The 27,714-nt window shown below is 44.2% G+C and overlaps 2 protein-coding genes across 2 annotated transcripts in view; both read left to right on the top strand.

Annotated features, from left to right (window-relative positions):
* The window catches only part of LOC311133130 (disks large-associated protein 4-like), a gene marked incomplete at both ends in the record, with an annotated part of 56,891 nt that extends 46,110 nt beyond the window's left edge, over window positions 1–10,781 (top strand). Inside the window, 4 exons of the mRNA XM_084166565.1 lie at window positions 393–889; window positions 3,520–3,611; window positions 8,113–8,277; window positions 10,542–10,781. Coding sequence (XP_084022691.1) covers window positions 393–889; window positions 3,520–3,611; window positions 8,113–8,277; window positions 10,542–10,781 — 994 coding nt within the window. The remainder of the gene's footprint in view (window positions 1–392; window positions 890–3,519; window positions 3,612–8,112; window positions 8,278–10,541) is intronic.
* A 7,486-nt stretch (window positions 10,782–18,267) lies between these two features.
* On the top strand, window positions 18,268–23,478 carry LOC311134080 (homeobox protein AKR-like; the record flags this gene model as incomplete). Its single annotated transcript, XM_084167671.1, has 3 exons — window positions 18,268–18,506; window positions 20,749–20,999; window positions 22,318–23,478. The coding sequence occupies exons 1-3, from the start codon at window positions 18,488–18,490 to the stop codon at window positions 23,476–23,478; spliced, it is 1,431 nt and encodes a 476-aa protein (XP_084023797.1). The 5' UTR covers window positions 18,268–18,487.
* Window positions 23,479–27,714: the final 4,236 nt, after the last annotated feature.

Raw genomic sequence — 27,714 nt, 5'->3', positions numbered from 1 at the left:
TGTGTGTTATACCTGTATTGATCAGTTCAGGATGAAGTGTCTGGCGTTGAGAACATTGCTTGGTTTGTTTTGTAGCAGGAAAAGGCTTGGTCATAATTTTTCCCCATGTCTTTGTTTTTACTCACAAGAATAACAAATGTGATGTTTTTTTCACTTACAGAAGCAGTCGGGGTTGGTTTGACTTTGGTTGGCTTTAGGTTGAGGTTGGTGTTAGGGTGCAGGCACATTCTGGTTCTTGAAGTTTACTTATCCATATTAGTCTAACAATAATATATATTGCATTGTCTTGACAGAATAACATTATTAGAGATGTATTGTCCGTTTTCACCATTGTTATTGAATGAGCATTGACCACTTTCTCCTGTGTCACTTTTGTGTGTGTGTGTTTTCAGGTTCAGTCACTCCAGTAGCATGGCCTCCAAGCAGGAGACAGACTCAGACACACAGGACCTCCCGGTCATCTCCCACGCCAAGCCCGTCCCCGAGAAGAAGAGCATGGTCAACAACGCCTGCCAATCCATGGACTCTCCCCCATTTGACGGGCAGGTCAGCCAAGGCAACGGATCAAATCCCACCAGTACGTCTCCACCTCCACTACGGCAGTTCCTCAACCGCTCCACCACACGGTCCTCCTCCGACTCCTTCGCCGAGAGCCTGGACCCGGCCCTGGACCCCTCGTTCCTGCCCCCTCCGGACCCCTGGCTGGAGAGTGGGAACGGGAATGGGAATGGGGGCAGTGGGAACCCTAACGCGGTGCCCCTTCCAGGCCCTGCTTGCCGGCGGGACGGCCACTGGTTCCTCAAGCTGCTGCAGGCAGAGACGGGCCGCATGGAGGGCTGGTGCCAGCAGATGGAGCAGGAGACCAAAGACAACCAGCTCTCAGAGGAGGGTAAAACACACTTTTGTATATAGCCCCACCATCCACATCATGGCAGTGGATTGATCTACAAAGTGGTCTGACCTGATGACCTGATCTGACCTGACCCAATGGCTCAAAGCCTGGCTAGGGTTCAACCACAACACACACACACACACACTCTGCAGTGGATGAGGCGGTAATACCTGGGGTTAACACACAGACAGACCTCTAATTCCAGAATTATACTAATGTACTCTGGACCTGATTACAGACCCAGATTAGATTAGTGCCTCAACATCAGGGTGAAATGACACACACACACACACACACACTGCACAGTCCTAACACAAAATCTCAGTCAAGCATGCATACTATATCAGAATATCTTGACCAAACTAAGAAAAAGCAAAGGTCATTTTGTGTCAGTGTGTGTATCTGCGCGTGTGCAGTGTGTGTGCTCGCGCATGCATTTCTCTCACTGTTAGCACGATAGAGTTGACATTGAATCTCATTACTGCAGGACCATAGAAACACCTGGTTCTGCTGGCCCCCTAATCTCATTGCCATAACCTCATCATCCAGTGGTCGTATTTTTTTTAAATCAATTTCACCAACACAAATGTTTGTCCGTTTTGATGCAGCACTAAAACCAGAGACTAAAGTCATAAATACTGGATGAAGAAGGGACGATGCCAGTATTGCGATACTCGTTAATATATTGGCAAGGAAACAAAACACGAAGCAGATTGAACTTCTTTAGAAAAACAGCCCAATGTTGGAAACAAACATCATTATGTTGTCATACAGAGTCACATTTATTTATTTTCCAAGCTATAGCACACAATATTTTACATACAGCAGGTTTTTAAAGCACCAGTGTAAAAAATATTGAGATACTGGTATCGTCACCGCCCTGGTATCTTTGGAGGCTTAGAGTGCTGCCTTTAAAGAGGATAACACTGTCCATTACACTGTAATCCTCTTGGGTGGCCCCCATGTAGTCGTTTTGACAATATTGGAAAAGCCTTAACGTCCATCTCTAGTCTAGACACCACATATTTGCTTGGGTTTGTTTGGGAACGTTGCTGGGATGGTTTGCTGCATTAATGTGATGTTCCTGTTTGAACAGGCTGAGGTTTTTCTCCCTCACAAATCATCTTGCCTCCCTGTGACTCAAATCCTTTTCACAGATGTCCTTGTGTGCAGTCTAGATGTCAGTTTAGTTGTACAGATAGGGGGAAGTGTGTAGAGACAATCTCCTCTCTTAAGGTGGTAGTGTTCTAAACCCATACTTTCTCGGGACTAGTGACCTTTTAGCGTGGAGTCTGCGCTCAAAAAGGTGCTTTTTATTTTTTTATTTTTTCATTTATTTAACCTTTATTTAACCAGGTAAGCCAGTTGAGAACAAGTTCTCATTTACAACTGCGACCTGGCCAAGATAAAGCAAAGCAGTGCGATTAAAAACAACAACACAGAGTTACATATGGGGTAAACAAAACGTACAGTCAAAAATACAACAGAAAATATATATACAGTGTGTACGAATGTAGCAAGTTATGGAGGTAAGGCAATAAATAGGCCATAGTGCAAAATAACTACAATTAGTATTAACACTGGAATGATAGATGTGCAAAAGATTATGTGCAAATAGAGATACTGGGGTGCAAATGAGCAAAATAAATAACAATATGGGGATGAGGTAGTAGGGTGGGCTAATTTCAGATGGGCTGTGTACAGGTGCAGTGATCGGTAAGGTGCTCTGACAACTGATGCTTAAAGTTAGTGAGGGAGATAAGAATCTCCAGCTTCAGAGATTTTTGCAGTTCGTTCCAGTCATTGTCAGCAGAGAACTGGAAGGAATGGCAGCCAAAGGAGGTGTTGGCTTTGGGGATGACCAGTGTGATATACCTGCTGGAGCGCATACTACGGGTGGGTGTTGCTATGGTGACCAATGAGCTAAGTTAAGGCGGGGATTTGCCTAGCAGTGGTTTATAGATGGCCTGGAGCCAGTGGGTTTGACGACGAACATGTAGTGAGGACCGGCCAACAAGAGCGTACAGGTCACAGTGGTGGGTAGTGTATGGGGCTTTGGAGACAAAACGGATGGCACTGTGATAGACTACATCCAATTTGCTGAGTAGAGTGTTGGAGGCTATTTTGTAAATGACATCGCCGAAGTCAAGGATCGGTAGGATAGTCAGTTTTACGAGGGCATGTTTGGCAGCATGAGTGAAGGAGGCTTAATTGCGAAATAGGAAGCCGATTCTAGATTTCACTTTGGATTGGAGATGCTTAATGTGAGTCTGGAAGGAGAGTTTACAGTCTAACCAGACACCTAGGTATTTCTTGACTCTCAGTACGTAGCAGAACAGTCTTGTTTTTGAGAATGTCCTGAAATTGATGTATCGGAAGACCAGATACACGTCAGTTGCTATGAGGAAAGTTTATAAGCATTAGGTTAGAGTTTTGTTCCTAAATGGAACAACGAGAGACACTCCTTGACACGCTCTGTTGATTGGCATTGCATTCCCAATGCCCCAACAAAGTGTGTGTGTGAGTGTCTGTCTGCCCGACTGCCTGTCTACCTGCCTGTCTGTCTTTCTGTCTGTGCACGTGTGTGTCAGTATGACTCAATTTGTATGTATTCCTGTTATCTGCAGTGTTGGGGAAGGTCCGCAGTGCAGTGGGCAGTGCTCAGCTCCTCATGACCAAGAAATTTGAGCAGTTCAGAGGACTGTGTGAACAAAACTTGGTAAGGATCAACTCTCCATATTACAACTCACCCATACACACATCACCAGACAAAACAACACTACCCCACCAAAACACCATCACATCACCAGACAAAACAATACTACCCCACCACAACACCATCACATAACCAGACAAAACAATACTACCCCACAACAACACCATCATATCACCAGACAAAACTATACTATTACATACTCTATACACACATCAAATAACCAGACATAACAAAAGTTACCCCAACCCAACACCCTTACATTACCAGATAATCAACCCTGCATACTTACATTACCAGAAAAGCCCTTACATTACCAGAAAAGCCCTTACATTACCAGATAATTAACCCCACATACTTACATTACCTGAAAACACCTTACATTACCAGATAATAAACCCCACATACTTACATTACCAGAAAACCCCTTACATTACCAGATAATCAACCCCACATACTTACATTACCTGAAAACCCCTTACATTACCAGATAATCAACCCCACATACTTACAGTGCATTCAGAAAGTATTCAGACCCCTTGACTTTTTCCACATTTTGTTACGTTACAGCATTATTCTAAAATGGATTTTAAAAATAATACTCCTCAGCAATCTACACAGAATACCCTATAATGACAAAGTGAAAAAGTAGAAATGTTTGCAAATGTATTAAAAATAAAAAACGGAAATACCTTATTTACATAAGTATTCAGACCCTTTGCTATGAGACTTGAAATTGAGCTCAGGTGCATCCTGTTTCCATTGATCATCCTTGAGATGTTTCTACAACTTGACTGGAGTCCACTTGTGGTAAATTCAATTGATTGGACATGATTTGGAAAGGCACACACCTGTCTATATAAGGTCCCACATGTAGAGCTCAGAGACAGTATTGTGTCGAGGCACAGATCTGGGGAAGGGTACCAAAAAATGTCTGCATCATTGAAGGTCCCCAAGAACACAGTGGCCTGCATCGTTCTTAAATGGAAGAAGTTTGGAACCACCAAGACTCTTCCTAGAGCTGGCCGCCCGGCCAAACTGAGCAATCAGGGGAGAAAGGCCTTGGTCAGGGAGGTGACCAAGAACCCAATGGTCACTCTGACAGAGCGCCAGAGTTACTCTGTGGAGATGGGAGAACCTTCCAGAAGGACAACCATCTCTGCAGCACTCCACCAATCAGGCCTTTATGGTAGTGGCCAGACAGAAGCCACTCCTCAGTAAAAGGCACATGACAGCCCACTTGGAGTTTGCCAAAAGGCACCTAAAACAAGATTCTCTGGTCTGATGAAACCAAGATTGAAATCTTTGGCCTGAATGCCAAGCGTCACATCTGGAGGAAACCTGGCACCATCCCTATGGTGAAGCGTGGTGGTGGCAGCACCATGCTGTGGGGATGTTTTTCAGTGGCAGGGACTTGGAGACTAATCAGGATCGAGGCAAAGATGAACGGAGCAAAGTACATAGAGATCCTTGATGAAAACCTGCTCCAGAGTGCGAAGGACCTCAGACTGGGACGAAGGTTCATCTTCCAACAAGACAATGACCCTAAGCACACAGCCAAGACAACGCAGGAGTGGCTTCGTGACAAGTCTATGAATGTCCTTGAGTAGCCCAGCCAGAGCCCGGACTTGAACCCGATCGAACATCTCTGGAGAGACCTGAAAATAGCTGTGCAGCGACGCTCCCCATCCAACCTGACAGAGCTTGAGAGGATCTACAGAGAAGAATGGGAGTAACTCCCCAAATACAGGTGTGCCAAGCTTCTAGCGTCATACCCAAGAAGACTCGAGGCTGTAATCGCTGCCAAAGGTGCTTCAACAAAATACTGAGGAAAGGGTCTGAATACTTATGCAAATGTGATATTTCAGTCTTTTATTTTAAATGTATTTTTTAATTTTAATAGATTTGCAAAAATTTCTAAAAACCTGTTTTTGCTTTCTCATTATGGGGTATTGTGTGTAGATTGATGAGGAAAAAAACTATTTTATCCATTTTAGAATAAGGCTGTAACGTAACAAAATTTGGAAAAGTCAAGGGGTCTGAATACTTTCCGAATGCACTGTACATTACCAGAAACCCCTTACATTACCAGATAATCAACCCCACACACTTACATTACCAGATAATCAAATAATGAACATGGTGATAATCAACCCATCCATCCTACATCCTGCTTTACTTTATATATATTGTTTTATCTTTATTTATCTGGGCCAATTGTGCGCCTCCCTATGGGACTCCCGACCATGGCCAGTTGTGATACAGCCTGGGATTGAACCCGGGTCTGTAGTAACACCTCTAGCACTGTGATGCAGTGCCTTTGACCGCTGAGCCACTCAGGATCCCTAGAAGGATCCCTACTTTACTTTGTTACATTTATTTTTACATGGACAGTGCACATTCATTAATTTAATTAATGTAAACGTAGTTAATAAATTCTGTAAAAGTGCTGGTTTTGGCCGGCTGATTTTTGACCACAGTCCCTGGGCACACATCATCACATCACTAGCCAACACATGCTAAATGGAAAGACACTGAGCTAAGTGACATGCTGAATGCAAACAGACAGTAAGGTCAATGGAGAAGTGATTGATGGGACTTTTTCCAGACCTGAGTGGATAAACTATCATAAATAGTGGACATGGCTGTATGGTTCTCAGGGCAGGTCTGCCGGTTTTGACTAGGAGAAGTGACTTTTTATAGCAGGTTAGGAGAAATTGCGCAGCAGGTTAGGAGAATTAACGTGGCAGGTTAGGATAATTAATATGGCAGTTTAGGAGAAGGTTTAGGTTTAGCTAAAATGCTAAAATTGTCCCAGACACGACGCAAACTTATCTTGCTACAACCAGGCCTGCCCGGAGAACAGTCTTGATTTCCACTAATGTGATGCTGCGTGGACATGTCTCTCTGTATCACATCACTCCACTGATCTTAGTACAGGGTACTCAGACTATGACGTCCCCAATTATTAGGATACGACTAACCTCAGGTTGACGGTCTGCAAACGGCTACATTTTTTTTGTAGCATTCTCTGACTGTTAGCTATTCTCAGTGGAAATTCAGTGTCATCATTTTCGGAATGTATTATGTTCTCTGAAATGAGAGATAGACTAGCAGTTATTCAGAAAGAGGACCAACAATCTATGATTGTTAATGCAGTTTTTATGAATATTGATCATCTCGTCATAAAGTTCAGTGTAAGTATTAGAGTAGCAAGGGGTACTGATTGTGTTCAATGAGTCGGTTATAATAGGAGTCTGTTTTAATGCAGCCATATTATTGAACTCATGTTTTGCATTAATGGTTGTGTAGTGAACCTTTGGGCTAGGGATTAATTGTGAAATTATGTGCAATCCTGATATAATTCTATGAAAAGGCACCCAGATCCAGAATAAGTGGAACCACTGTACCATTTCATAAGGAGTTTGACATCATAAATGTTTTTTCCCAATATTTTGTATTTATTTATGGACAATTTTCTATTGGATGCTTTTCCTATCATTACACAGGAGAAATGTTTATCAGAAACAAGATTGTTTTCCTTTTCAGCTGAAGACAGTTTCAGCTTTTTTCATGCTAGTTCTACCATCTTTTGTTGTGTTTTTTGAAATCCCACACAAAGAGAATGGTCTCCTATCTGACGATCCTGACAGCAGAATTAGCATGATAGAAACAAGGAGGCGAGTTGAGCCAAAAGGCTGTGGATAGGGGCTCAAACCCCAGTCTAGTTGCAGCTGCAAAGATGCTGTGTGGGCAAGAAACACAAGCAGACCCAACCATACTAAAGAGCTTTAGTAACATAATGAGTGAGTCAGGTGAAAAAATGGTATGGAACCCCAGTTCTCTGAAGAAAATGAAGGAGATATCTCACTATGGGGAATGCAAGAGAGGGCGTGTCCCATAATGAGATGTCGCACTGAGTCGACTGAAAGAGAACAAGTCGAAGTGTGAACGTCAACCCATCCATCTGCTCTGACTGACTTAGTTTACACACTTTAAAAGGAGATAAGGCAAAACCGAGTGCCTCCCAATTTCCTACGGTTTATGTGAAGTGGTCAGTCCACCTTTCTATTGCTTTTTATTTATTAAGTATTTATACTTCATCAAGCAGGGGAAAACATCTAGGAATAGTCCCAATACAGCAGTATACAGTTTTTACAGGCATACATTAAATGACAATACAGTAACATCAACATCCACACCTTCCAACAGAATACATACACAGAAACACAGTATTTACCCAGAAAAAGTCAGATGGAATTCAACTATTCAGTTTGACAAGAGGTCTTCTGTCATTGTGTTGTAGGACAGCTCCCTCTAGTGTCAAAAGTGGGCAAAGCAACACTGAATTAATTTCAAATCTGCCCTTTATCCTTCTCTCCTTTTCTCCCTCCCTATTCCTCTCTGCCCTTCTTACATCCTCTCTCTTCTTCACTATTTCTTTCTTTTCTTCCACTTTCCCACATCCCTCTTTCTCCCCCATTTTATCCTTTCTCTCTCCCTTCAGAATGTGAACGCCAACCTGCGGCCCACAGCCCAGGACCTGGCAGGCTTCTGGGACCTGCTGCAGCTCTCCATCGAGGACATCAGCCTCAAGTTTGACGAGCTCTACCACCTCAAGTCCAGCGACTGGCAGCCCCCTGCCGTGGCCCACTCGCCCCCCGAGCGGAAGGTACTTCCCACCCCTGCTGCCCAGTGCCCAGGCTGGGGTAGGAAAGCCGCCGAAACCGGCCTCTCTCCTCCCTCCCCACCTCCCCTCTCACTTCCCCCCTCCCTGTGTGAAATGAACCAGCCAAATGTAAAGGGGCTAGAGAAAAGACAAGTCCCTTTACACATGCATGGGGCTCAATCTCAAAGAGGGCAGTTTGTTTATGACTGTTTCTGCGGTTTAAGCCCCTCCTTTGAGAATGCATGTCGGGGTACAAGACATGCTCTGATCTGATGTCTCAAGCATGGTAATGGCAGAGCTGCATCACGTCATGGAATGTGGCCTGGCTTTCCGCTCTCTCCTGGGCATGTGTGTGTGTATGTGTTTGGTTTTACTATCCTTGTGGGGACCAGAAGGAAAAGTCGGACAAGAGGGGACATATGGCTGGTCCCCACAAGGAAAAAGGCTATTTTAGGCATAGGGTTAGAGTTACAATTGGGGTGAAGGTTAGAATTAGGGTTTGGGTTTAGGGTTATGTTAAGGCACGTGTCAAACTCATTCCACGGAGGTCCCAGTGTCTACGGATTTTCGCTCCTCCCTTGTACTTGATTGATGAATTAAAGTATCTAATTAGTAAAGAACTCCCATCACCTGGTTGTGTGTGTGTGTGTCTGTCGTTATCTGTCTCTCTGTGTGCGACACTGTGCGTGTGGGGGTGGTAGGGGGGTGATTAGGTGGTATGATGCGTGTGGCAGTGGTAGGGGGGTGATTAGTTGGTATGATGCGTGTGGCAGTGGTAGGGGGATGATTAGGTGGTATGATGCGTGTGGGAGTGGTAGGGGGATGATTAGGTGGTATGATGCGTGTGGGAGTGGTAGGGGGATGATTAGGTGGTATGATGCGTGTGGGAGTGGGAGTGGTAGGGGGGTGATTAAGTGGTATGATGCGTGTGGGAGTGGTAGGGGGGTGATTAGGTGGTATGATGCGTGTGGCAGTGGTAGGGGGATGATTAGGTGGTATGATGCGTGTGGGAGTGGTAGGGGGGTGATTAGGTGGTATGATGCGTGTGGGAGTGGTAGGGGGGTGATTAAGTGGTATGATGTGTGTGGCAGTGGTAGGGGGATGATTAGGTGGTATGATGCGTGTGGGAGTGGTAGGGGGGTGATTAGGTGGTATGATGCGTGTGGGAGTGGTAGGGGGGTGATTAGGTGGTATGATGCGTGTGGGAGTGGTAGGGGGGTGATTAGGTGGTATGATGTGTGTGGGGGTAGTAGGGGGATGATTAGGTGGTATGATGTGTGTGGGGGTAGTAGGGGGATGATTAGTTTGTATGATGCGTGTGGGATTGGTAGGGGGGTGATTAGTTGGTATGATACGTGTGGGGATAGTAGGGGGGGTGAACAGTTGGTATGATGCGTGTAAGGATGGTAGGGGGGTGATTAGGTGGTATGATGCGTGTGGGGGTTGTAGCGGGGTGATTAGTTGGTATGATGCGTGGTAGATTGAGTAAAGTACTATGTTTCGGTGGATCTGTGCTTCAACTACTTTGACTTCATGCCGCTATTTCACTATGACTGCAGTGATTCTGCATTGGATTAAATGTGGTTCATCCAATGTCCTCATCATAAAATGCATTATTTGAGTACCAAACCAACCTCTAGCCTCTACCTACTTAGGCACTAGGTATATTTGAGAAGAGGTTATTGTTGGTTTGGGATTCAGGGATGCAATATGAATTCAGTGTCTAGTCCAAGAAAGAGTTGCCATCAATGTCCTATATTTGGCTATACTGTCCATATTATGTCTATCCTGTCCGTATTTTGTCTAGATTGTCCATATAATGTGTCAAGCCAACCACCTTGTACATTTTTTGTAGAAACCATAATCAAAACGTCACTGTCAAAGATCCATGTCTACCAAATGAAACTCACTAGGCTATTTTTTATAACCTCTGTATTACCTTTCGTTGCTTCGTTGCTTTTGGAAGAAAACCTTGTATCTCAAAAACTGAAACTTTTCAGGAAACCAAAAAAAAAGCCATATTTGACCATGAATGAACATACAAGCACAAAACTTCAGAAGTGATTTGGTCCTAAAGTCCTATAATCTTTAGTGGGGGGATACTGCTTTCAGTTCATCAACAAAAAAAGGTTATCTTTTAACAGCAACAACGCCTCTCACTCTCTCATCTCTCCGCCCTCAACACCCCCCCCCCCCCCCGTCCCCCCCCCGTCTCTTCTGTCCCTTTGTGGTTAACTCCATCCATTGCGGCTCACCACCACAACCAGGAGGACCAGAAAGAGCCCCCTCCTCCAGTGCCAAAGAAGCCTGTTAAGGGGAGGCCGATGCTGGGCCGTGAGAAGAGCGCCGACTCCGCCTCTTCCACCTCTTCGGCGGAGAAGCACCGGACAGAAGCCCGCAAGCGCCTGCTGGCCGCCAAGAGGGCCGCCTCGGTTCGGCAGAACTCAGCCACGGAGAGCGCTGACAGTATCGAGATCTACGTCCCAGAGGCCCAAACACGTCTCTGAGAGAGAGAGAGAGGGGTGGAGGGAGGAGATAGGAGGAACTGCCTCTGAGATGGATGGAGGGAGGGAGGGAGGGAGGGAGGGTTGGGGTCTTCTCTCCATACACACACAGGGTAGGCTGGTCCTGGTGGCAGCACATCTAGATTAAGTGAGAAAGAGAGGAAACAAGAAAATAAAAACTTTTGGGCTGTAGACTATATGGGGAACTCTCGTCTCCTTTCACGAGGGTGCCATGGAAAAACCTCAACCACAAACTTTGTTACTATTGTTAGTACTCTTGATTATTACGAAAATTATAAAAATGGTTATTGATGATGATATTATTATCTCCTAAAGAAACTATATCAAGACTGTTTTCGATGTACCTGTATCTTGGCTGTAACAAATCTAAAAAGCGGACAGAGTAAGCATTTGTGCTTTCCTACGCCCCTCCCTGACTCCCTCCCTCACTCTCCCATGCCTTGGCCAACCCGTAGTTTGCACAACGCCACCATGTGGTTTAATGTACACACACGTACTCAGAGGAGCACACACAAGCACACTCACATGTTTCAGATCCTCAGCTATCTATGTCTTCCTGGTGCTTTTTTGTTTGTTTTTATTTGTTTTGTAAGAGCCCTTTGCCTGCATTGAAAGCATTTCTAGATTCTTAAGTGGTTTTGGAGAGCAGGGAACCAAAAACTAAGGGGGAAATAGGGGATTGGGGTATTTTAATGTCAAATATCACCACTTGTATAAGTGAGATCTATTGAAAGCACAATTGATGTTTCCTTAGTTCATTTTTTGTTTTTTAAAAAGGCATATGATTTTTAAAAATATATACAATTTTAGGTACTTTTTAACTGACTCAAAACACACTCACACGTCAATATTTACTGGAATGTCATTTGAATATCCTACTTTTCCATTGAGATTATATTGTTTTCTGCCATTTTGGTTTTAGGATGTATTCATCAGCCAATGTCCACAGTCCCATGACAATGGCCACGCTTTGTACTTTCATGTCTTTGTATTGCTTTGTGAATTTATTTCTAGGTCATATTCATCAAGCACCAAACGGGGGGGTACTACTTGAATAATCAGTTTCACCTTTTCTAAAGGTGTGCCCTAATGAATAATACCATGGTGTGGGTATATCAGAGCAATTGAACATAATTCAGGGGAGAGTGAAGGACCAGGACCACCATTGAGAACAATCCCACTGGGCAAAATGTGTTTAAGTCTGCATTGTTTCCTCGTTGTTTCAAGATACTTTACCAGCGGAATGATGTTGCATCATTGTGGTTATTTCATTGAACATTTAAAAAGCCAGTAGGTTTTTAAAGTAGGTACTTCCAGCAACTCAAGCTTGGTTGCAGCAGCAGCAATATCACAGGAATGAAAGGTTAGAGGGGTTTATTTCCACCAACTTCTGCCCCAGCACACCTTTGATGTTTTGTCGTCACTGTAAATGAGTAAATGAGTTGGCACAGATGCAGGTGCGTTTCCCACATGGGACTCAATATATACGTTGAAAAACATGTGGTCCATTCCACTGTGAAATTCCAGTCACTCCAACCATGATTTGAATTGCCCTCCTATAGAGAATTTAAAAGGAATTAAGCCCAATATGGACTTGTGGTTAAGCATCAATTAACTTTGACTAATGGCCGCTAAATGACAGTATTGTAGGTAACTACTCTCCACACTGCACTCGGCAATGGGAATTTGTTATTGATACACTACTCTGAATATTCAGTGCTACTGTAGATATTTGCTACTGTATGGGGCGGCAGGTAGCCGAGCAAATGGTCGCTGGTTTGAATCCCCAAGCCAACTAGGTGAAAAATATGTCAATGTGCCCTTTAGCAAGGCACTTAAGCCTAATTACTCCTGTAAGTTGCTCTGGATAAGAGTGTCTGCTAAATGACTAAAATCATGTAAATGTAATGTATTTTTCCACATCATGGATCCTGACCAGACACCCTCTTCAAAAGAGATGGCTAGAGAAAGGAAAGGAGACAAGAAAAGAGTCTAGGAGAGGAAAACCTGTCTGACTATTGAGATGCTTCAGTAACACTTTGTGAAGCCATGTTGGAAGTTGTTATCTTATCCCCCCTACTGGTAATATTTTGCACTACATCTCAATTGTCCATGATGCTTTTGGAGGAAAGGATATCATCCTGGAATGAAGACGAAACACATTGTTGTTTTTATTTGTTAAACCAAGCACCCTGTCATATTGCTGCCTTGTTAAATATCATCCCCAAATACCTACACTTTTTTAAATTGAGACAAATCATTAAATATCTATTACATTACATCTATGTCATTTGTTTGCCATCCTTTGTTTTTGAAAATGCTGTTGTTGGTACAAAAAAATTATAAATTACCATTGTGCCTCTATGGGAAGTAAGTATAGCTATATCAACGCGGATTCACTCTTTTAAGATGCCTGTAAAAGTGGAATGGGGGCCACCCGTCTAAGGTCACTACGGACCCGGGATCGATCCCAGGCGGCACACAATTGGTCCAGCATCGTCCGGGTTAGGGAAGGGTTTGGCTGGCCAGGATGTCCTTGTCCCATCACGTTCTAGCGACTCCTTGTGGCGGGCCGGGCGCCTGCAAGCTGACTTCGGTCGCCAGCTGGACGGTGTTTCCTCCGACACATTGGTGCAGCTGGCTTCCGGGTTAAGCGAGCGGTGTGTCAAGAAGCAGTGCGGCTTGGCAGGATCGTGTTTCGGAGGATGCATGGCTCTCGACCTTCGCCTCTCCCAAGTCCATATGGGAGTTGTAGCGATGGGACAAGACTGTAACTACCAATAGGATATCCCGAAATTTGGGAGAAAAAGTTAACAAAACGTTAGATTAAGTTTGTCAAATGATCACAACATATTCTCTATCTGGGGTTGAGAGATCAAGTAAGTTTGACATGTCTCACTGTAGGTATTTGATTGTCCAAAGTGGTGTAGGGTGAAGTTGACCCTAGACGCTGATCTTGGGTCAGTTTTGCAATTCCCCCACATGGTTAGTTGAGTTATTCACAAAATAATCCCTGGGTTCTCATTGCTTCACCAATTTACCCCAGTTCATCTGAGCGTAATTTGTTTTCTTTACATTTCTTCTCCTTGTCCCCCCACATTTGTTGTGCTGCACCAAATGGCCAGCAAACAAACACTACCTTTCCCTGCTAATCAATTAGTGGTTCTTATGTTGTTACAATGGCTCAGTTGTTTGGAAGATGGTGCTTGCAACACCAGGGTCTCTGCATGGGCCACAAACTATGTGTTCACTTGAATAAAAAGGACATTCACTTTTGCTCAACCATTTGCCGGGTTTCTTGTTAGCTAGTTGCTCCATGTCTCTTTTGTATTCCCCCACACCACCACAGTGAGCTTGAGGCTTTGCATTGGAAAGGCCTGGCTGTATTGGACATCATCCTCTCCCTCCTGGGAAGAGGTCTCAATTGCAGGCTATTGTTTGCTGTTGTGTGTTTGCCTACGCTGCTGATGGCCCCTTTGCTCTGCTTAGTAGATGGTGGGGTGTCAATGGCTCTGGTCCCTCTCTGAATGAGTCATCTGAATGCTCCTCCATTTGAGCATGGGTCCAATCGTTAGCGCCTCCAGGCTTTGTGTGACAGTGGCCTGTCGTTGGTTTGATCCTTTACCAAGGAGGGGGTTTGTGTGACTGTGTCTGTCATTTAGTGTTCTTGATTTGCTGTTGTGAACAACCTAGTTTCTACTGGAACAGTCCTAACTATTTTCTGATGTTCTTGTAGTCCAATGACATGTACTAGGATTTGGACACAATCTGTAATAACATTGGGGACATGCTATTTTGTAACAATATATAGGATTCCCGCTAGATTGCAAAAATATAATTTACATCTATGGAGTTAAAAGAGTGATGGTTATGGAGAAAATAATGTCATTTCTATACAGGATTTACCTCAGTGTTTTACCCAAAAGGCAAATACTTTTCTGTTTCCATCTACGCGGGCCAGCACCTGTGTCTCACTGGGCCATGGCTCCGGCGGACCTGCTCTCACTTGGGGCCAAAGCCAGGCCACTGGTACTTTTTAGCTGTCATTTACATAACAATGACTAACTGTGGAATTTAACACCTTCTCACAAAGCATCTGTTTTGATTATGCAGAGGATGTTGATTCTGCTCTTCACAAGTCCTCACTGTTAGCCCTAGCTAGGGAAACAATTTCCCTAGTATAACATAAGGGTATATACACTAGTGTAACAGTCGAAAAGCAGACTGTATCCATATTGATAACATTGGATGTCCCCATCACCACACTGGGGCATTGGTGGTCCCCTTCTGGCCCTCAAAAAACACTCCCAGACAGTGGCTGTTCCCAGGTGGTCTCCCATTGAAGCACTAACCAGGCCCAATCCTGCTTAGCTTCAGACGAAAGGCGGCAGAGATCGGTTGACCCCACCAGCTGTATTTTGATTTGAGTCTGTGCCTGACTGGAATTTAAATAATTTAATATGCATATGGTGAGAGAGAGAGGTGTGTCAAGACTCTAATCTGCAAAGACATGAATACTTAAATGACAGCAACTGTCTGTCACTGAGAGACTATGGGAAGCAAAGGGGCTCCTCTCATACATTTAACAAGGCCCTGCTCCAATACACAAACCAGAGGGCCACACCGAGGCCTATTTCAAGCTCATATCCTATGGCACAGTGTTAAGGTGTTTAAAACCATAGTGACATGCATACAGTACCCCTTCATTTTGTTGTTGTAGCCCAAGAGCATTGAATTGGTTTATGCATTCACATTTTGTTGCATTTGCCTAAAATTACAAGGCTATTTATTCACCTTCCACCTTCCAAGTTTCAACAACTTACATTTTAGTAATTTAGCAGACGCTCTTATCCAGAGCGATTTACAGTTTTTAGTGAGTGCATACATTTTCATACTGGTGCCCCGTGGGAATCGAACCCACAACCCTGGCGTTGCAAACGCCATGCTTTACCAACTGAGCTACACGGGACTTCATCATGGTCCCTTTGGTGTGGATTACACAGTGTGTGTACAGTATATTGACTTAATGTGTTCTATGAAACTGCATTTAGCCATGTTGTTTCTACGCATTAAGTATTCACTTGATATACTTATGCGTTGTAGGCCTACCAAACAATGCATTTGTAGCAAACCTGACAAGGAAGAGACGTTTTAGACTGTCTTATAATTCACAGCTCTTGTATTTGGAAGACTTGTGTAAAGTGTGGCCATGGTCCGGTTCCTCTTAATTTAGTGGTGCTGTTCGCCTTTCACACCGTAGCTCCCTATACTTCAGTAGGGTTTATTTTAATGACTTTTCACTGCACCTGTTTTGAGCCAACTCATCTGTGCTGTTAGTAAGTGTGAAATATTAGGGGAGGAAACTATATTTTTTGGATGTGTTCACTATGGAATTGTGACGGCGAAACATTTCCTGTATATTTTTGGCCAATTTCAAACTTCTAGAGGACATGACTGTCGTGGTGGACACTTCCCATACTTGCTTGGACAATACAGCAAACTAAGAACAAACTAATTTATGTGAGACTGAAGTCACTTTGAACTGATTTACAGTACATTACTCTCAACGCTAGGCTTAAACAAGACTTTTGAGGGGTTGTTGGGTCACAGCATGCCCGGAAAGGGTAACCCAGGGTAAGAGTACATTTACATTTTAGTCATTTAGCAGACGCTCTTATCCAGAGTGACTTACAGTTAGTGAGTGCATACATTTTTCATACTGCCCCCCCGTGGGAATCGAATAATAATATGCCATTTAGCAGACGCTTTTATCCAAAGCGACTTACAGTCATACAGTCATGTGCGCATACATTTTTACGTATGGGTGGTCCCGGGGATCGAACCCACTACCCTGGCGCTTGTGTTCAAAGGCCTACTAAGCAAAAATAAGCCCCCTCCTGAATTGTCTGCGCACTTTGCTTTGTACCCTTGGCCTACAAGGGTTGGGAGTGCGGGAGTGTGGTAGAACCAACACTCTTAGCAGAAGAGATATGTAGCAAAAAATAATAGACTATAACAAACAATAATGACATATTTTATGAAACAAGCACATATTTTATTGACTAGGATTTGTTCAATATTGATAATGTTATACAAGTTAGGCTGTGTATGTCAGGGTTTCGGTTTAGTGTAAAGGGTAGAGATAAAATGTGGATGTTTTGTTCATAAAATGAGATTTACTATGATTCCTGTATTTATATATACTCTGGTAACATTAAAGCATATTGTGGAATACTAAATTAATTAAGTAAAATTGGTACATGTTAAGATTAACATTTTATGATAAAGTAATTCCATAGCCTGGTGCCAGATCTGTTCATGCTGTGTCTTGGCTTGCCAATTTAAATGTTCATTCTCACGCAGCACAAACAGATCTGGGACCAGCTAGTAATACCCCATGTGCTAATCAAAATCACATTCTGTTGTAAATAAGAATGAAATCTGAATGCAGAGAACCACTCCATCTTTTACAATGCTGTAGATTTATTTATACAACTACAATGAGCTCATTTGTTCAACTATGTACTGTACAATGAAGAGAGAATATCATTCAATAAAATGCACACAATACTTTCTCAAAACGTTCGCAATGGTTATTTTGTTCATCCTCTATCGGGTTGATGGGTGTCAGAGATTATTTTACTATAGTGAGTAATGGGATTATTATAATCTAGACTAGGCTATATAGGCTAGTCTATAATCTAATCTAGACAATCTACAGATTGTAGTCTGTCTAGTGCCTCATTTGGTTAGTCTTTCATACCAGTGGCTGTACACAGTCTTGTCACATTGTATTGTCACATTATGCAAATTCCTACCTACGTGCGAGACAAAAAAAATAAAGAAAAAATAATACTGCCTGACATGAGAGTCAGAGGCAGCCCCGCGTACAGCACGTAGAGTAAATTGCTGCATATGAAAGAGGATGTGTGTGCATGGGAGCAAGGTGAGAAAGCCTCGACTTTCTCCTGCAGTTGTTGGGAAGATTTTGCTGTTCTATTGTCCAGACTTTGTACTGTTTTATTATTACATCCATTAGTGGCCGTGGCCCACTGTTTCTGTTGAGATTTTTGATCCCATTTATGTAACAAGAAAACATGATCGTTTAGGTTACATAATAAAGGCATATTTACATATTCCGACGACATGAGGAAATCCACTTGTTTTGCTGGACACTATAATATGTTGGCAAAAAGAGGTCGTGTGTGTTCATTTTTCCTGACCGAGTAATTTCAATAATGTCGGAAACAAAACAACATTCTTCAATCAAATCTTGTACTGGATTTTGAATTAAATGCTTCGCCTGTCAGTCACCCAGCAGTGATGACACGAGCCTGTCTACTGGAAAGAAAGAGCCGTGATTGGATTGCGCAGATACAGGAGGCGGGATCATTCCATTTTCTACTGTCAGATTGGCATAGAGCTGGCTTTGCTGTCTGCAGGTAAAGGGAACCGAGCAACACAAATTATGAAATATTTGTTCTACTAGCGAGACAACGAAACGCGATAGAACAACAGCACGCTTATGTCACAAGAAAAAATATTTGAAGCCTTGAAAAGCAAAGTAAAAGCGTGCAACACCTTGTGCGCTTGGAAACAAAACCTCGTTTTGTCAACGTTTAGCCGGGGCAAGCATTTTACAAGGAACTTCGACAGCTGCGTGTTTTCCAGCAAGCCATCAACAAAGAATGAAACCCTTCAAACGAGGTAGGCAGAAATTAGCCATGTTATTTTTATTGCCAGGCATTAATTGTTGCCCTGACCACGTCTGACGGTTTGCCCAGTGTGCCCGCCTGTTGGTTTTAAATGGAATGCGGCTTTTTGTTGCGAGCAAATGCAGCGTGTGTTTGTTTGAATTTGGAGGGACAGCTAACCAGCTAGTTATCTTTGGAAGCAAGCATGGTGTCCATCTGGCGGAGCGACAGAACAGTCCTACATGCGCTATGGCGTGCGTTCAAGGGGCTCTTTGTACATTTGCTACGTGACGATGGGAAGATGGCTAGCAAACTTAGTCAATGTTTTCTTTGCTCATTTTTCGAGCATTTACCGGATTTCCTTATTTTTGCTATATTTTCTGCATTTGGCAAATTGATAACATTCCGCTAGGTATTTGATTTTATTGGAACATTGTTAGTTAACTGCACGGCAGACGAGATTGAATGGAACAAGACCGAATTACAATCACTGATTCGAACTTCATTGTTTGCTTGGTAGCCTGCTAGCCTTAAAAGCTAGCTAGTTAACTAACTAGTTACGTTGGCTGCAATGCCTTGAATATTTTAATAAATGTAACAACTCAATTTCTGCACACGCCTTTGAAGTTTGTTAACGCATTGAGGATTTAGAATATATCATATTAGCTCCACCAAGATAAGGAGAACGGCCTTTACTTTGTAGACAAAGTTGAGGTTTGATAGAGGAACAGCGTGTGACATGTAAGTTAACGGACTTCAAGCTAACCTCCTCTCTCATCAAACTAACTAGTTTAGTTAGATGGCTCAAATGATCCACGTTTTATGATCCACCTTGAGTGCATTCATTGTTAGCTACTAGCTAAGCTACAGGTCATTACCAGCTGTGTAATGGGATAGCTAGTAACGTTAGCTGCTACTTTCAAACTGTTCAAGGGACATATTTACATTTTAGTCACTTATCCAGAGCGACTTAGTGAGTGCATACATTTTTCATACTGGCCCCCCGTGGGAAACGAACCCACAACCCTGGCGTTGCAAGCGCCATGATCTACCAACTGAGCTACAGGGGACCCTGACAGCAGAACTCAAACCACTCACATGCCAGTGTTTTAGACAGTACAAATAACTAGTTTACCAATTTAGGTAGTTAGCATATTTAGTTTGCTATAATCAATTATCAGTTTTGCCCTTTCATGCACTTAAATAAAAGTTTTTAAGATTATAGCAGCTAACCGCTAACGTCCTGTAAACAATTGGAAGCACATTCAATTTGGGCATACAAACAAGTGAGAAGAGTGTCTCCAGTGCTCTGAATTCCCCTGGCAAGAGGTGAAAATGGTCCCTCGCACGGTCTATAGATCGCTCGCCGCTGGAGATAGTGATATGCACACAATCTCCTTTGTGAGGACAGGCTGCCCCCGGGGGTCAGATTTCAACCAGAGAAAGACATTTACTGCATTCTATACCCAGGGAGAAAGCATGCTCCATTTTGAATTGGTCTTCCCCAGTGCAACAAATAGTGATTTGGGGAATGAAGACAGATATTGTTTTGAATGTGTATTTGTTCAATTCACTTTTAATGATAAGTTGTCATTGATGCATGCTTTAAGTTGTGCTTACCTGTCTGCTACACCCACACTAGCTCTCTCAAACTCTAGGCGGCATTCTGCCTTCTCCCTACAGTTCTCAACTATTCACTTCGCCCATGACAGCCTCATGTGAACTACAATCCAGACACTGTTAACGTTTAGAAGCATATCATTTTAACCTGTTTATTTATTTGAAAATTATTTCTCGCTGATATGAAAGATACATGTGAGGTACGGTTATGTTAATGTTTAGACTGAGATTCTGGGATCTTCACAAAATTCCCCCTACAGAAGACTCCTTCATCTTTGACTCTTATGTGTAATGGAACAGAGTCATGATCAAGGGCTACACCCATACTTACCAATCAATCAGTGTAACCTGATTCATTAATCAATCACATTGCTGACATAAATCATGGATCATACTGTGCCTAATACTTATCAATACTTCACCAACCTATTTCTTTATAGGTCGGTGAATGTACAATAACGTGAACAAACAAGAAACATAGGCCTACACAACAAGTAGATACTTATCATGTCAATCTCTGTTTTGGAGGGAATGCAATACATTCCTTAACAAATGAGTGAATGTCCAACCCTGTGCACAGTGTCCACCATGCAAACACTAGCACTGCCAAACTGACTCCCCTTCCCCGTCCTCAGCTCTGGAAGAGGAGCAGACGCAGGAGCTGTCGTCAGCCATGTCCGACAGCGACCCCTTCGAGGATGACGGCTTTCCCCTTGACCTGTCGGGAGGCGGCGTGGGCTCAGGCAAGCGGCGTCGCCGCGGCAACCTGCCCAAGGAGGCGGTGACTGTGCTGCGGAGCTGGCTGTATGAGCACCGCTACAACGCCTACCCTTCAGAGCAGGAGAAACTCAGCCTGTCAGATCAGACCAGCCTCTCCGTGCTGCAGGTGGGTGGATCGGCCTAACATTGTCAAAAGCAAAATTAATGAAGGAAAGCCTGCACGTGGTAAAATGCCCAAGTGCCTGTAAGGTTATACTATGTGGTTACTATTAATCCTGGTGGCCTCCATAGTTCATGTTGATAAGTTTTGATTATGCTAACTTTGGTCAGTCATCAGTCATTACAGTGCTGAATCAATCATGTGGATTTAACTGTGGGATAGATCTCACACACTCACCCTAACAAGGCTGGATAGATTTAAACTCACACTATTTGAACTGTTATAACAACTATTTCTAAATATTAGGTTCGGTTTCAGCATGCTCCTCTGACAAGTGTAGTGTTGAAATGAATGATTTCCAATGTCCTCCAGTTGAATGGTTCCAGATATGCTGTTTAGCTCCTGGTGCAGTGTAAACAGTTGATCACAGCAGACACTTGGGCCTAGATGGAACCATGACTACATACTTATTACCCTGTCCAAGATAGTTGTTTGTTTATCAGATATTGTGTTCTCTATTGGCCTCATGAGTTTCATGTGTGCGGGGCGATAAACGCCGTAGCGCCTATAGGCCTACTTCAGGCCGTTGCTAAGTATTCTATAAATAGCGATCCATCCCATTATATTTACATTCGTACTTATCATCTTACTTCAGCCCTAGGGTGTTTCACAACAGTGTAGCAAATGTCCCATGACTGATGTACTACTGTACAGTTGAATTTGACACCGTTACAGCAGCCCTTGTAGGCAACCATGCAATGTTTCCTCTTCCCTCCAAGACACACACACATTCACACCCCAGGAGTGGTGACACGAGCAGACAGAGCGAGAGAGGCTAGAGCAAAGTGGAGCAGACATGCTGCGTTGTGGCCGGCAAACAGACAGGCTGCGGTGTAGTCGGCGCAGTGCCCCTGGCTGGCCGTGCGCTTCTCTATGTGGCTCAGCGTTTTTCACCCGAGACTTCTTTAATGCCAGCTGTCTGATGTCCCTCATCTCACTGTGTGTGGGGGATATGTTTCCCACTAGAGGGAGGTAAACAAGGCCTAAAGGTGAGGGAGACTGAGAATATGTGGGCCAAACAACTGGCCTGGGACCAGTTTTAACTCTTCGTTATACGCGTCAGTTGAGTTATGGGTTGAGCTAATTATTAGTGTCTTCTAGTTGACTTGGCACACTAAACTAAAAAATACTTTCCAAGTGACTTGAGATCTATATCTGTAGTTTGGCTCTTGAGGGAAGCCTAGTTGGCCTTTTGAGATGCACCCCTTTTGTTTCCCCAGTCATGCAGGCGTTGTTGTTAAAAGGAATTCCTCCACTTTTCCAGATATGCAACTGGTTCATCAACGCCCGTCGCCGCCTCCTCCCCGACCTGCTCCGCAAGGACGGCAAAGACCCCACCCATTTCACCATCTCCAGGCGGGCAGGAAAAGGCGAGGGCCGCCCATCCACTGCTGGTGGAGGTAGCTCCCCTGAAAGCCCCACCTCCTCGGTCCCCTCGCCAGCCCTGCCCCCACTCCGGCCCTCGGTCATCCGGCCAGCCCCCACGCTGGACCTCAGCCTCCTGGGCACCACAGCCACGGCCATTCTGACGGGAGCCGGCTACCCCGGCCAAGAGGGCTGCTGCGTCCAGGCCCTTATGCAGCTGGACACGCACGTTCTCCTGAGGGAGGCCGAGGAGAAGGGCTCCACGGTTATCAGCGCCAGTCCCACTGGCGGGCTATTCAACACGCCACCCCCCACCCCTCCGGAGCTGTGCCCCAGCCAGGACTTCAGTGACCTGAGGCTGCTGGTGGACGCAGCTCTCCAGAGGGCTGCTGAGCATGAGAGTCAGATGAGCCTGCTCCAGGAGAGCCAGAATAGGGCCACTACAGAGGCCACAGGGGTCTGCAGCAGTGCTATGGGTCCGACCCATCCTCCAGAGCCGAGCCAAGCTACAATGGACTCGCCCAGAGAGCAGAGTCCCACGGAAAAGGTTATGGTGTCCCCAGTTTCAGTCCCAAGCCCTGTCACAGTCTCCTCAGCACCTAAACTCACCCCAGCCTTTGCCTTCATTCCTGCTCCAAGTCTGCCTCCTCGCCCAGCCCAAATTCCAGTCCTAGTGCCAGTTTCAACCCATGTCCCAACCTTCATCCCTACACCAACTCTCACCCCAGTCTTAGCTTCAACCCCAACCAAACCCCCTGTGCCAGCCCCTAGCCCTGTTCAAACCTTCACCCCTGCACTAACTTTATCCCCTGTCCCAACCTCAGCCCCAACTTTAGCCCCAGTCCTAACACCTCCGCCAGCCCTCACCCCATTCCTGGGCCTGTCTTCCTCCATCCCCAGCAGCAGCAGTGTCCAGAGGGCCCAGTCGGTGGCCAGTGTGTGGAGTGTGGTCCACAGCGACGTTACAGTCCGACAGCCTGGTCCCGTGGCACAGACTCCCATAGCCACGGTGTGGGGGGCGCAGCACACCCTGCATGCCGTCAGCGAGACAGTCAACTAGAGCCACAACACCCTGGTTTGTGTATGTGGGGGAGCACCAAACCCAGAGACTGCCCCTAACTGTATATATAAATATATCTGAGAACATATTCCTTTCATCAGCCCACTGATCCTGTATGTCTGTGCTCCGCAGTTTGAATATGACAGAACTGACACATACATCAGACACTGGGATGGAAAGACAAGTGTTTTAAAGACAGTGCTTTTTAAAGCTTTTATTTTAATTTTTTATCAGGACTTTATTTAAACCAATGGGGGCTGTTGCTGGGCGGAACCTGTCAACATTCCAGAGTATTGGTTAAATGTGATGTCAACATAAGAACGACAACACAAAGTTCTATTATGTAATTTTGAACTCCACTATCTCAACTATTTCCAAAAGCGGACAAGGAGTACATTTCCTTCCCCTGGTATATACGGTTTTTAAGTCTTGAAGCCAGCACCAGCAGATCTAGCCTCATCATTAGCGGTACCGGACTTGAATGTATAAAGCGGGACTCGATGACTTTAAACCCAGGCTGCCTAGCTTGTCAATCATTCCCACCAAGGCTAAATGAGGGCGGACCTGGGGCTGAGACAATGGTGTGTGTGTGTTTCAAGCGCCAGTGTCGTGCTCCTCCAGTACAGTTCATGCACTTTAGATATATTTTTTAAAAAATGTCCGGACTTCACAATCTCGAGCATTCCGACGCCCCCCCACCACCACCTCACAATGCCGGAAGACAGGCAGAAGGGAAATTGATTGTACTGCGGTGTGCCTGACTGCACAGCTACAATGTCCTTCTCTCTCCTTGCCTTAAAGCTACTGTAAACATGTGGCCACCAGGGATTCTACATTCAAGACCCATCCCCAAAATCATCAGTCGCAAAGAATGTGAACACTACCCATCTGTGTTTTTTTTATATAATTTTTTAATTTCTTTTTTAAATATTCATTTAAACCCATTTCCAAAATAGTATCTTAGCAGGTAAGCAGTATTTTTGTGTTGTATGTATATATGTGTGTGTGAAAAAGAGGAATGTTTTTTTTTGTATTGCTCTCTGTTTGTATTATCTTTATGCATCGTGTATGATTTCCAGGGACGTAGTGTTTTTAATGTGGATGTGAAGGAGGTGGAATCCCAGTGTGTGTCTTATAAGACGATGTGTGTGTGTGACCGATGGGGGTGTAAGGTCACATTGGTCCTGTAACAGAACTCAATTTTGTGGTCGATGCTAAAGGTTTAGTCAGGTGACACCGTCAGGCTGCCTCCTCATTCTTAAGGGTAAAGTAACACTTGCTATGATAAGTGCGCTAGTATGCCATAGTCTTCTATGGTTGAAGCCTGTTACAAACATTTTCAAGCTTTTGGGTCATCCTGTTTGGAGAGGGATTGACCCAAGTAGCGAATCATTGGAGCCTTAAGATTTGGTCCTTGTATTTCAAATCCAAATATGTCTTAATTGAAATGCCCGTAGTTGTTCCCATGGATGACAAAGGCTGGTCGGTGTTGTATTGAAGTCATTGAGGAAGTTATTGAGAAGCAAACTCTGTCTGGAAAATTGGACTCTACTTTCCTCTCTTTATTTTCCCTCTCTGTTAGCGGAGTATATCCTCTCGTTAGTGTTACTCATTCTTATACGGTTGTAGTTTCCATGAAACGGTCTTATTTCAAATACCACATATTATGGCCAAATCCTAACTTTAAACGCAGCACAAACGTTTGTGGGACCCTACGTGAACACACAGTGCTGCTGCAAAGTTTTTTTTTTTTTTTACTTTTCTGTCAGGTCAGTTCAAACAGGTCCAACATTCCTCTATTTTCAACTGTTACGCATGAAACGACCATGCCGTTACAATGTTTTATTTTACAGCTAGAAGCATGGGAAGAGTTGATATGGAATTCTGTTATTATTAGCCTGGATTTGTGACGAGCACTGATCCCATTCTCTCCGCCATGTCATATCTCCCAGATATGTAGGCTACCCTTCGATTGCTTTTAACCGGCTGGATGTCGGCACTGTTTCCTGAGTTGTCATTGGGAAAGGTAGATCGTACAGGTATTCCACTAACGGAGATGTTCTAAAGAGTTTTAAAGCTCGCACACACGGCACCGAATGTGGATTTAGCATTTGTCTGCCGATCGTTCAGCGCGCTGTCTTTTAGGGACCTGCTGTAGATTTGACTGCCAACATTTTAATGCGTTTCTATGTGTAAAATTGGTGCGCACTCTGTTGGAAAATTACGCTCACATGTGCTAAGTACTCTCGGCCAGCAAACACTACTGGTGCGTCTGAGGTTCCGGGTCATAGTGAATAGTAAGAAATAATGGTTGCAATTTTAATGTGTGAATAGACATACAGTACTATAAAGCGGGTACGTGGTTTATACAATACTACTTATACAATACTACATGCCACTGTGACTACATGTTACTTGTTGCGATACTGGAAACAGCTGGATACTGGACATTATTTAGAAAGGAGATATCTATATCAGGTTTTGGATGCAGAATGAAACTTGGGTCGTAGATGCCAATGTGAAAATGCATGTAAATACATCGTCAGGTGTTTTTTTTTTTCTTTTGGCATGAATTGTAGCTAAAATGAAAATGTGTAGCTTCTCAATATGACCAATTGCATCCTAAAGATGTTTTTCCATTTCACTGTATGAATCATGGCTGATGTATGGACAGTATAACTGGCTATTGTGCCTTAAACCTGGGATTGAGGGAACATACCCCTTCTACATAGAAACTTTTGAATAGTCCGTGCAATATATGCCTTAAACTTTAAATGTGTTTTGTACAAGCATTTCAGAGAATAAAAGTTCATTTTTTCATATTCTGATCCATGTGCTGTTTGTTTATATAGAACTGAACTGTTACCATGTCCTTTTGTCTCGAAGCACAAAGATTAATAACAAATAATTTACATGAGAAAGATATCCCCCTCCCCCAGTTTTATCCAACGATTTCCATCTAAATTGAGTCCAGAGGTCTACTTAACTTTTGGATGGTCACCTTCTGGGATGGGATTACACTAGTACATCACTGGGGCTGAGCTTCCTGCCATTCAGGACCTCTATACCAGGCGGTGTCAGAGGAAGGCCCTAAGTCATAAACTGTTCTCTGCTACTGCACGGCAAGTGGTACCGGAGCACCAAGTCTGTGACCAAAAGGCTCCTTAACAACTTCTACCCCATGAGACTTGAACAGTTAATCAAATGGCTACCCGCACTATTTGCACTGCCCCCCTTATTTATTTTATGCACCGACTCTTGCACAAGCTCGATGAACACTCACTGGACTGAACACATACACACACTACACAGATGCACACAAAACACACTTGCATGCATATTGATGCCACACAGTGCATTCGGAAAGCATTCAGACCCATTAACTTTTTCCACATTTTGTTACAGCTTTATTCTAAAATGGATTAAATACGAAACTGATATCACATTTACATAAGTATTCAGACCCTTTACTTAGTACTGTGAAGCACCGATTACAGCCACACCTGTATTTGGGGAGTTTCTCCCATTATTTTCTTCAGATCCTCTCAAGCTATGTCAGGTTGGCTGGGGAGCATCACTGCACTGCTATTTTCAGGTTTCTCCAGAGATGTTCGATCGGGTTCAAGTCCGGGCTCTGGCTGGGCCACTCAAGGACATTTAGAGACTTGTCCCGAAGCCACTCCTGCATTGTCTTGGCTGTGCGCTTAGGGTCATTGTCCTGTTGGAAGGTGAACCTTCGCCCCAGTCTGAGGTCCTGAGCGCTCTGGAGCAGGTTTTAATGCTCAGTTCATATTTTCCTCGATCCTGACTAGTCTCCAAGTCCCTGCCGCTGAAAAACATCCCCACAACATGATGCTGCCGCCACCATGCTTCACCGTAGGGATGGTATTGGCCAGGTGATGAGCGGTGCCTGGTTTCCTCCATACGTGACGCTTGGCATTCAGGCCATCTTGGTTTCATCAGACCAAATAATCTAGTTTCTCATGGTCAGAGTCCTTTAGGTGCCTTTTGGCAAACTCCAAGCAGGCTGCCATGTGCTTTTTACTGAGGAGTGGCTTCCGTCTGGACACTACCATAAAGGCCTGATTAGTGGAGTGCTGCAGAGATGGTTGTCCTTCTGGAAGGTTCTCCCATCTCCACAGAGGAACTCTGGAGCTCTGTCGGAGTGACCATCGGGTTCTTGGTCACCCCCCTGACCAAAGGCCCTTCTCCCCTGATTGCTCAGTTTGGCTGGGC

The sequence above is a fragment of the Coregonus lavaretus genome, assembly GCF_964263955.1.
Source record: "Coregonus lavaretus genome assembly, chromosome: 8".
Classification (NCBI taxonomy): Eukaryota; Metazoa; Chordata; class Actinopteri; order Salmoniformes; family Salmonidae; genus Coregonus; species Coregonus lavaretus.
Note: the sequence above shows the minus strand (reverse complement) of the source record. Positions and strands in the feature narration are given on the sequence as shown.